Source organism: Emydura macquarii, unplaced genomic scaffold, assembly GCF_026122565.2.
Source record: "Emydura macquarii macquarii isolate MOO-44397 ecotype Brisbane River unplaced genomic scaffold, CSIRO-AGI_Emac_v2 contig_312, whole genome shotgun sequence".
In the NCBI taxonomy this organism is placed as follows: Eukaryota; Metazoa; Chordata; order Testudines; family Chelidae; genus Emydura; species Emydura macquarii.
In genome coordinates this window covers 2,413,323-2,423,917 of record NW_027130449.1, presented here as the reverse complement: position 1 = coordinate 2,423,917, position 10,595 = coordinate 2,413,323, and the positions used below count along the sequence as shown (strand labels likewise).

Below are 10,595 nucleotides of genomic sequence, written 5' to 3'. Positions count from 1 at the left end.
GCCAGCCCCCAAACGCCGCACCGCGTGGAGTGTAGGCGAGAGTGGGGACGCTTTGCTGAGACCGCAGGCCCCGGGGGACAGCTGCCCCAGCCCCGGTGAAGTGGATTTTGGTTGGCACCCCGGGGTGGTTCTGAACGAGGGGCAGTAGGACACGTCCCGCCCAAGCTGGGAGTGCACGCAGAGCCTCTGCCCCTCGGCTGGCACCGGCAGAGCACCCGCTGGCATGTGCCAAGGGTCCTTTTATGCTGGGGAGCGGAGGAACTTCCTTCCTTTCATCTGGCTGCCCCCATCCGGCCTGCTCTGCTCCCCCAGGCGCTCCCAGCCCCCACCAGCTGCCGCTGCTGCGATGGGCACCCCACGGCTAGAGAAACAAGGAGAGAGCCGGCCGTCAGCCCCCATAGCATCGGCAACCGGCCCACGCCCACAACCATGCCGTCTAGTGATGCCAGCCACGTCACGCAGGTGTGACTGCTCCAAGGGAGAAGGGCTGCAGGGCTGCAGTGGGACTTGCTAAAGTCAGACGGAGTCCTTCAGCGGGGTTAGACGCTTAGTGATGAAGTCAAAACCCTACAGAGATCCTGTGGGCACAGTTGCAACCCCGAGCCTGTGCCTCCATGGAGAATAAGGGGGGGAGGTACTTGGCCGGTACTGGAGCTGGGTTTGGAGGGGGGATCCCCAAAGTTCGCTCCCCCCTTCAGCCAAAGCAGAAGGACGATAGTTTCAACACCACAGGGTCACCTGTTCTGAGCCACCCCACACAGCAATTCACCAGAAATGACAGCATTCCACTCATTCCGCAACAGACACCGACGCATCTCAGATAAATAATCACTTTAAATTAGTTCATTAAATTAATTAGCGTTGAGCCACAGCACGGCCTGCCCAGGAGAGACATTTCTGCTCCGTCCCACACAGTCCACGCCCCTTTGGATCAGAACCCGGAGGAAGAACTGACCCCCTGAATCCCCCCCACACACTCCAATGAGAGATCTGGGGTCTAGCAGCACTCGTGCCCCCAACCCCACTTCAGGATCTACCAAAGGCCCAGCTCCCAGGGAATGTGTACCCATAGCCTGACGGTTGGCAATCTCCACAGACAGGGGACGGTTTGGGCAGGCTACGGAGACTGACCTCCCGTCTGAGCCCTGCAAATTTAGGGCCAAGTCTGGGAGCCGGGCACAGTTCCACAGCCCACGTGGTACCTGTTCTGTGGCTAAATTGAGGGCTGCGATCCCACGGGCTGTCAATCTAGCCCCTCTCACCCGCAAGAAACGCACTTGCACTTGGAGGAGGAAAAGAATTAAAAAAAAAAACAAATTGGATCAACAGTTTTAAAAAAGGAAAATTAAAACACATCTATTCCTGCTTCGGATCAGCAAGTGGGGCCGAGCAGAAGGCGTTCCCAGAGCCAGCTCATTCCCACCGCGGAGGCGTCCCCGGGGCCAGCTCATTCCTGAAATGTCCACGATTTCACCTCACTTAACTCCCCATGCTAGGCCCGCCCTTAAGAGCTGTCGCCCTTCACCGTCCGAGAAAGGAGGGGGTGAGGCAGGCAGCGTGGCTCTGTCAGGGAAGAATAATTTAATGCTCTGCCACTCTGCCCCCACTCTGTTCACTAGCTCCCCATTCCCGCTGGGAAGCAACACTGGGAGGCAGGGGTGGGTTCCTCATGGTTAAGGACCCTCCCCCCACGGGAATGGAGTTGGGACACTGGATTGGAGACACACTGACACACACACCCCACCCCCGAAGGAGGAGTCTCCCAGAGCGGGATAATGCAGCACGTTCCGTTCCCGGTCACTGTTTTGGTATTAAAAAAATCATCCACAAAATACTGCCGAGTGCCCCGAATACCCCAATAAATGCAGCTGGCAAGGGTGCATTCCCACATGCTGCACCCCAGAGCCAGCTCCCTCCCCCCACTGGGGGTCAAACCGGCCCCTCTGACTCATTCAGGTTCTGAGAGCAAACCGAGCTGGCAAGAAGCTGACAGTTCTTCAGTGGCACAGGGTTTAGTTAAATAGTGCGGTAAACAGCCCCGGGCTCCCACGTGGCTCGGGAAGCCCAAAGTGATGGCTGCAGCAGCAAGCCACAAGAGATGGCCAGTCCCGCGGGGGCAGCCGCCGCGCTGCCGGAAAAGGCCTGCGAGTCAGCGCCGGCTTGGCCCAGAGGAATTCATCCACCCTCCAACTGTAAGGATTTCGGATGCTCCGCTTCCGAGTCTTGACATGATGCAGCTGAAAGCCACGTCAGCCTGGGCGACGGGGGCTCCCCGGCCCGCTCCCCTCGGCCCACCTTCTCCAGGATCAGCGCCGTCCCCAGCAGTCAGTCCCACCACGAGCAAGAAGCCCCCTTCGGCGGTGGTCTCTCCAGGCCAACGGACACTGGGATGCGCTGGGCGACAGGCAGCCATGGCAGACGCCAAGGCAGCTCTGGGGCAATTCCAGTCCACGTCCCATCAGAAGTAAGTGAGGTTCTTGACGACGCCTAATTCAAGCATCTTTTTTATTGCTAATGCCTCGTGCGAGACATTGTGCTCCGAAGCCTGCGAGACCGACAAAAGAAAGCGTGTTAGGCCAGAGGCTTTTATCAGGTGGCCACGCCAGATGGGAAAAGCCGTGTGTCCTCTCAGCCCTCCCTCTCTGCTCAACCCTGCTTCATTGCAGTTCACCCTTCGTGATGATCAGCGGGGCGCTGCAGCATTAAAAGGGGGGTGACATTGTTTTAGGAATTTAATATTTAATGCATGCAATTTCAAAGCATTCTTTCAGGAATCCAGGAAAAAAGCCACCAGGCCTCACTGAACACACTGACAAAATGGGTCCAATGGTCATTAGCCACCTTGAGGATTAGAAGAGGGGAAGCAAGACAAGGGGGATCATTTACTTTGCATTGAGTTAACAGCAAACCAGGCCGGTGACTCTCCCTTTGTCTACTTAGATGCTCACAGACTAAATTCTTCTCTGGGCTGGGGAAATCTTGGCCGTTATACTTAACAACCCCACAAATTATCCTAGGCTGGCAGTGTTTGCAGAGGTGAGTCCCAGCTGGAAAGGGATAAACGAATTCTGCTGACTCCTGAGGCAGGTAACTCATATCTAGAAGGGAGTAATAAGGGAGCTCTCTAGGGATGAAGGATCTAGGGTGTGGGCTGAGCAACCCTGTAGGAGGAGCCGTAGGAGTAGCCCAATGTGGGGAGATGTTTTGAGCTGAGCCGCGTATTATATCATTGCTAATGTCTGTGCTCATAAAGCCAAAGGAAGGAAGCACATTTGGACTCTACACAGCATGTGGCCTGTGTGTGGAAACACTTGCCCATGGGCTTTTTCCACAGATGTATTTTCATCATTTGTGTTTTCCTGTAACAGGTGGCAACTGGGGAATGACGTGTACCTTTGTGTCTGTGCCACAGCAAAAGACACGTCCAATATTACACCACCGAGATTCTGCCTGGCCTCCCATTGCACTTGTACTTTAGATCACTGGTTCTCAACCAGCTCAGGATCCATTTGTAAACGTTGCTGGCATGTCGTGGCCCAGGAAATAGTCTGGCGGTGGAGCCCTGGGGTGGTTTTGCTCAGGTCCTGCACCCCAGGAGGGTTGGATCCACCCAGCACTCACCCCACAGCGGCGGCTCCTGCAGCTCCTGTGCTGGGGGCTGGCTGAGCTTGGCTCTCCGCTCTGAGTGCTGCCGCTCTGGGTTGCAACGCCACTCTGGTTTGCCCCCCCTCCTCCCTCCAGACTGGACCAAATGTGTGATTGGAGCTGTGACCCGGCTCACGGGGCTGCAGAGCCATTCACTCAAATCTGGCCTACCTGCACTGCCATCGTCATGACGGCTGGGCCAAACCTGAGCGGTGCTGGGACCCCGGAGGTCGCAGTGCCTGGCGCAGGGAGAGGAGCCCAGCCAGGCCCGTGGGACAAGAGCCCAGGAGCTGCCACGCCAGCCTCTGAAACATTCTGGTGACTCAATTTTGGGTCCCGTCCCACAGGTGGCGAAACCCTGCTTTAGAGGGCATCTGGGGAGGGTCTATCTTCATTACTTATTTATTAACTGTATTGCAGCTGCACCTAAGAGCTCTAGTCACGGACCTGGACCCCAGTGTGCTAGGTGCTGCACAGACAGAATGAAAAGATGGTCCTTGCCCCATAGATCTGGCCACCTAAATGTTCTGCTGTCTGTACAGAGCCTCACACATGGGGGCCCTGCTCCTCGATTGCTGTTCCTAGACCCTCCCATAATACAGAGAGCGCTACTACCTGGAGTATTCCCTAGGTATCTCCTATACTTGCTATGGGGAATACTCCAAACACCAAGGGAATGGAAGAGCTTTTACGGACCATCACGGTCGTATGCACCACTGCTCTCCACTGGATGGAATGCATCAAAGCTATTCCTGGGTCTGCCCGTGGGTAGTGGCCACAGCATATTGAGAAGAGGTATCACCCCTTGTTCTATTACAGACAGTACCCAGACAGTTTACCGCTAACACGGTAATAATACAGTTCCTTCCAGTGACGTGTGTAAAGCCCAGAGATTCACAGAGGAAAGGTGCTGTGTAACAGCAAAGTGTTATCAACACTAGAGGGGAAAGGGTGTGGTTACTTACAGCCATTGACTTTAGTGTGATTTGCTCGTAATAGTGTATGGTCTGTTTTTTATTGGTAGAGTCGGGATACCCAAAGCCTGCGATATGTACCAGGTCACAGAAGTGCAATGCCAAGGTGATGGCTAATAATCCCGTTGTTGGTTTCTAGATGGAGAGAGAAAAAGAGAGAAAGGGAAGGGCTCAGGGTGATAAAAAAAAAATCCTGTACATTCTGTGTTCAGTTCAGAGTGGTTTTCTCCCCCCTTCTCTCTCTGGGGACAGGTCTAGTGTATTACACAGTGGCTTTAGTACGCATAATCATAAGAGCTGTGCAAATAATGGATTTTTCAGTTCGCCGGCAATTCTAAACAACAATAAACATAGTTTTGGGTCAACTGAAGAGGTTTCCTTTCAATTTGGAGCTTTTTAAAAACAAATACAATTAAAGGACATTTTGAAGGAAGATCAGTTGGAAAACGTCAGAATGAAACACTTTGATTTCTTTGGATTTTTTTAAGGATTTTTCCCCCGATTGAAACAATTCAGCAAAATTGACCCAAATTCGGAAAATGTTTCCGTGTCACTAAATTTTTGTTTTTCGGTGAAAAAAGTTTCAAGTGAAAAATTTCATCCAATTCTAGTGCTTCCGTCTCTCGCTGCTGGCTGGCTCCAGTACCTATCAGCCTGCTTCACTCATAACTAGCCCCATCTCTATGCTAGTTTAGTGGCTTGTGCCAGGTTCTAGGCTCACCGATGTCCATAGTTCCTTATGATACATGGACACAGTTCATCCCATATGCAAGACTTAGCATGGAGGTTTCCCCCTCTTCGGAAGGGCAGGTTCTAGCAATAGGGCTGCCGCCATTACAAAGTGGGACTCTCAATTTTGTCCTGCATCTTTCATCACCTGCCTTATGGGGTATAAAACAACCTGACTGGACAAGAGAGGGAATATTGGGGTCATGAATTCCAAGACACACATGGATTTTCCAGGTAGCTTCTTGAACGTTCTCCAGATCGGGACAGCCCTCATGACTATGTGCCAGCTCATTGGGATCCGTATAGATCAAGGCACCGAGAATGGATAGTTTAGTTAAAGCTTCATTGCCCACATCTGCACTGCATGGGTACCCAGACAGCACTGCTTAAACTCCCAAAGTCCTGTCCCAACATGTGCTGGGCTCAGTGTGAACCTGGGACAAATTCTCTTTTTTGGCTGATCCAAAGCCCCAATAAGGAATCTGGAGGGGTGCAGACTGCCACATGGCCAAGGAGGGAAAGGCATCGGCGGATACACATGCGCAGATTGCGGCACAGCTGTGCAACGAGGGAGGTGAGGGCAGCAAAACAGTCCATCGGGAGAAACGCTCAGCCCACGAGAGAGTCCAGGAGTGCCCTGATGAAGGTGAATATACGGGTAGGGATGAGAACCGACTTGTCCTTGACGATGCAAATGTCCAGGCCGGCGGGGAGGTCACAAAAGGTCTGGATAGTGGAGTGGAAACGGTTGCAAGAAGGCACAACAAGGAGCCAGTCGCCCAAGTAAGGGAACACCGAGTGGCCGAGATGACGCAGTTGAACCGCGACAATGGCGAAGGTCTTCGTGAACACGAGGGGCAGTGACGATACCGAAGGGGAGGAGCCAGAACAGATCATGAGAGTGTCCCACTGTGAAATGGAGGAACTTTGGATGAGTCGGGTGGACATCTATGTGAAAGAATGCAACTTACATAGCGAGAGCCGCGAACCAGGCCCCATGGGGGAGGGACTGCATAATGAGAGGGAGTGTCCGGAATCAGAACTTCCATGTCAATTGGTTCAGCCCCCAAAGATCTAGAATGGGGCGGCGGCCACCCCCTTTTTTCGGCACAAGGAAATAAGGGCAGTAGACCCCACAGCCACGGTGGCAGTGAGGGATGTATTCTATGGTGCTCTTCCAGAGGAGGGTGTCCACTTCCTCATGGAGGAGATCATGGTGGGAGGGATCCCCACAGCCAGAATGGGGCAGGCGATGAGGGGAGAAGGAGAGGAACTCTATCAGGTATCCCGGTGAAGAATGTCCAGCACCCATTGGTCGGTGGCAATCATGCCCCAATAGTGGGCAAACAGGACAAGACTGCCCCAAGTCTGGGGTGCCATAGGAGAAGTGGAGGGAAATTTGGGGAAAGAGTCAAAACGGCTGTTTGGAGGGACGCTGCAGAAAGATCAAGGCAGTGGAAGCGGCGGCGGTGGAGTAACAGGGCTGTTGCATGCGCGAGCTACGGCGGGACTACTCCTGTGGGTGTTGCGAGTAGGGTTGGTAGGTGGCGTGTGGACGGGGGTGGAAAGATGGCCACCACTGCCTGCGGGTCGGAGCTGGGATGTAGAGGCCCATGGAGGAATGAATCTTGCACCCCAGAAGGTCCAGTTTTTGTCTGCTCAGTCCAGAGGGGTGGCCTCGAAGTGCTGCTGTCAGGCGCGTTCGGTCGCTGTTTGGATCACGAGCAAGTTGGGGGGCAGATGCGTAAACAGGAAGTCCATACCCTTAGAAGGAATGAAGCAGTGGCATTTGGCACATTTCGGGGTAGGGATACAAGAAGCTGGGGTGTAGCAGACCAATTGGAGCAGCTAGAGAATGGCCTCGTGGATAGGAAGGGCAGTGGGGATGGGCCGAGAAGGCTGCAGGATATCCAGGAACTGGTTCTGCAAGCCCTGGACGTCCTCCACCGGGAGACAGAGCAGCATCCGTGCATCGAAGCAGGTCGTGATACTGGCTGTGATCGTCCAAAGGGGAAAGGGAAGGCGGAATGAGTGCTTCATCTGGAGACAAGGAGGCTCCAGCGATTATGGGTGGTGCAGCGATGTCCTGAGGCTTGTCATGGACGGAGGGTGGGGCGTGCAGGGGATGGCCAGTGGTGTGGTAGCGGTGACACCCTGTTGTCCCCATAGGGGTCCCAGGCCGGCCAATAGGGACAGACATATGGGCTGAGCAGTAGCAGGCCCTGGGGTTATCGGCGGGAAGCCGGACGTCAGCGGGTAGCACAGATGTCATCAAGGATCCGGGCTGTAGGATCGCGCAGGAGAGAAAGGGGGGCCTGGCTCAGAGGACCACTCAGACTCCGAGGATGGTTCTGGCAGGGGTGGGGGCTGTCGGGACGAGGCAGAGTGGAAAAGGGAGTTGCATGAGCAGGAGAGGCTCATCCACCGGAGATGGGAGCCCCAAATCTATCAGGGAGCTGGGTTGTGACGGGAGCCGGCGTACGGCAGAATCAGCTTGGCCGTGGGCATCAGCGGAGACAGGCAGCCCGGTGTACGGGGGACCGGGCACGAGAGTCCGGAGGGGCCAGCCAGCGTCGACGGTGCCGGAGGCGAAGGTGGCCGACCGGTGGCTGTGGCTGGAGGCGGTGATGGCGGTTCGCGGCAGCGCTTGGCCTTATGCTCCATGCGAGGCTTCTTAGCAGGCGGCTCAGCCAGGGCAACACGCAACTTCTCACCCGCCCTGGCGCGGCTCAGGGAAGCAATGCTGCATTTAGAGGCGGAACCCGTCGGGGAGCTGCCCTTGTCCCCATGTCCACGCTTCTTATGCTCACGGCAGGGCTTCGGCAGATGCGGCGGTACCACGAGCGCCGGCGCACGAGCTGGGATCGGGGGAGCCTTCATCCGCCGGCCTCGGATCCGATTGCACCCGTGGGCACGCAGCCTCCTCCAGCAGGTGTTTGCGGAGGCGAAGTTCCCTCGCGTCCCAAGTCCAAGGCAGAAACGAGCGGCAAATGGCGCAACGGGTGAGGACGTGAGACTCACCAAGCCAATAGAGACGTCGGTGCTCGGTGCTCACAGAGAAGGAGAGCGGACACAAAACACAGCTTTTGAAGACAGCTTGCTGGGGCATAGTCCCCAGAAAGGAGAGGGGAAGCCCCAGGAGGGAAAGAAATCGAACAAGGGAAGTCCTAACTAACTAACTACTACTGGCAACTACACACAGCTAGAAGAAAAAGTATGTACAAAGGGCAGGGAAAAACCAGACAAGTTCTTGTAGAAAATTAAGAGCACTAAGGAACAGGGGCTCCGACTCTGGCCAGGCGGCAGTAGAGGAAACGGGAGCAGCGTCAACCCACACAGCCTCTCAAAGCCTTGGTCACACCATGCGGCTGACTCACATGCAGGTCAGTGGACACTACTGCGAACCGTGCCGGCTCCGGCGCATGGCCCGCCTGCGCACCCTTGTCTGGAACCCATGGAGGGACCAGCATCCGAAGAAGAACTGATTGTCCCTCACCCAATTTCTATCCATTTCCAGGGAGAGGCCGGCGGATGGAGTTAGGCAATAAGTCAACGGGGCACAGTGGTAGTGCAGCTGAATGGCACCAGGTCCCGGTAGTGTGTTCCAGCTGTGAATGCCCTGTGATTTCGACCTGGGGCACAGCAAGTCTGTCTGTCTCTCTTTAACCCCAGCACACCGGCTCCCTTACCTGTTTAACCTTCCGTGGTTGCTTCATGGGAAGATTAAGCAATTTAGCAGCAGTTATTTCCATGAAATAAGGGTTCAGAATTCGCACTTGCTTGGGATTCGCATTCCAAATTATAGGGGGCTGCTTCCAGAACCCCTTGCGAATCTGGAAAAGGACAACAGGGAAGTCAGTGGCTGTTCTTTGCCCCGGAGTCACTAGGGCTGCAACCCTGGGAGGCTGGTGCGGAGGGGTCAGCAGCTATAGTGAAACACGGCAGAGGAGAGACCAGCCGTAGCCCCCGCAGCACTTACTCGCTTCTTGTCATTGAGGATTGTCTCCATCCACTGGAAATCCATGGGTTTAAATGGCACCAGCACCAGCAAAGTATCTGGATTGTTTTCCTTTCTGGGGTTGAAGTGCGCGGACTCGGGGTAAAATAGGCGCATAGTGGTCTTGGAGCCCACGTCCTGCTCGTACCCATGAACGGGTGCATTGTTCAACCTGGGGAAAAGGGAGCACAAGATGGGGCAGGTGATATTTCCACACATGTCCCACTTTCCCCAGGACCTGTCCCATTAGCATCTCGCTCCCCATTCCCAGCAGAAACTCCTTCGGGGATTCAAGCCACCTGCCCACCACACTTCAACAGGATGGATTTGTTAGGTAGGAGACTTGGGGACAGGAGCCTTCGGGAATGAACTCCCCCAGGAAGGGAGGAACATCACCTTCCACTCTAGGTGTCAGAGACATTGCTGTGACCTGCCTTCTCTAACAAACTCTGAGCAATGGGGATGTCCATTTATACAAACCCTTCCAAACCAAAACTCTCCCATGCCTTTCTCTCTTCTGGGAGAGGATGAGAGAACAGAGAAACGGATACGAATGTTTGGGAAAAGCCATGCGTCCACGTTTCTGAAACGAAACGTTCAAGATTTCCAGCTCGCCAGAAATTTTGAAAACTTTGATTCCGATTCAGAATGAAATCAAATGTCAGCATCTCTTGGCCAGCTCTAGTCTGTGCTAGCCCCGCTCCTAGGCTCCACCGCCTTTCATGCACACCAAAGCCAAGTCAAAGGAAAAGGGAACGATACGAGGTTCACATGCCGCATCGATTCTGGTTTCTCAACGTGAAACGAATGCGTTCAGTTTTCCTCCATCCCACTGACACATCGTGGATCCCTGAGCGTTTATCTTTGCCTGTCCCCAGGAATCTGCGAACAGACACCGCTGTCTCCAAACAGATGCGGTGGGTCCATGGGGGGAGGAAGACGAAGACTCATTGTATTGAACCCCCATAGCACCTTACCTGATCACCACGTCGTATTTGTTGATTGCTTCCCCCATGGAGCTGTTTCGGAGCCGGTGTCCATTCCCCACCACGGCACACCTCCGGCATTTCATGCTGCAAAAGAAAATGCAATCTTCACCGCACACTCTCCCGGTTTTCAACTCTGAGGGATTCTCTCCCCCTTTACACCGAACAATCTAGTTCTTTACACATTTTTAGAAGCAACAAAAACAGCCTGAACTCTTTGGTGCTCTCCAGTGCTGAGCTTCTTGCTGGGGGGTGAAGTTTGCA

At 54.4% G+C, this 10,595-nt stretch overlaps 1 protein-coding gene across 4 annotated transcripts in view; it reads right to left on the bottom strand.

Annotated features, from left to right (window-relative positions):
• Positions 1–816: 816 nt before the first annotated feature.
• ST3GAL4 (ST3 beta-galactoside alpha-2,3-sialyltransferase 4) overlaps positions 817–10,595 on the bottom strand; it is a 151,871-nt gene continuing 142,092 nt past the window's right edge. For 3 of the 4 annotated variants that reach the window (XM_067563625.1, XM_067563609.1, XM_067563618.1), the window contains 5 exons: positions 10,323–10,418; positions 9,328–9,517; positions 9,038–9,181; positions 4,611–4,754; positions 817–2,545 (listed from right to left, as the gene is read on the bottom strand). In XM_067563625.1, coding sequence (XP_067419726.1) covers positions 2,459–2,545; positions 4,611–4,754; positions 9,038–9,181; positions 9,328–9,517; positions 10,323–10,418 — 661 coding nt within the window. In that variant the 3' untranslated portion in view covers positions 817–2,458. The remainder of the gene's footprint in view (positions 2,546–4,610; positions 4,755–9,037; positions 9,182–9,327; positions 9,518–10,322; positions 10,419–10,595) is intronic. The other variant, XM_067563634.1, reaches the window with a different exon arrangement.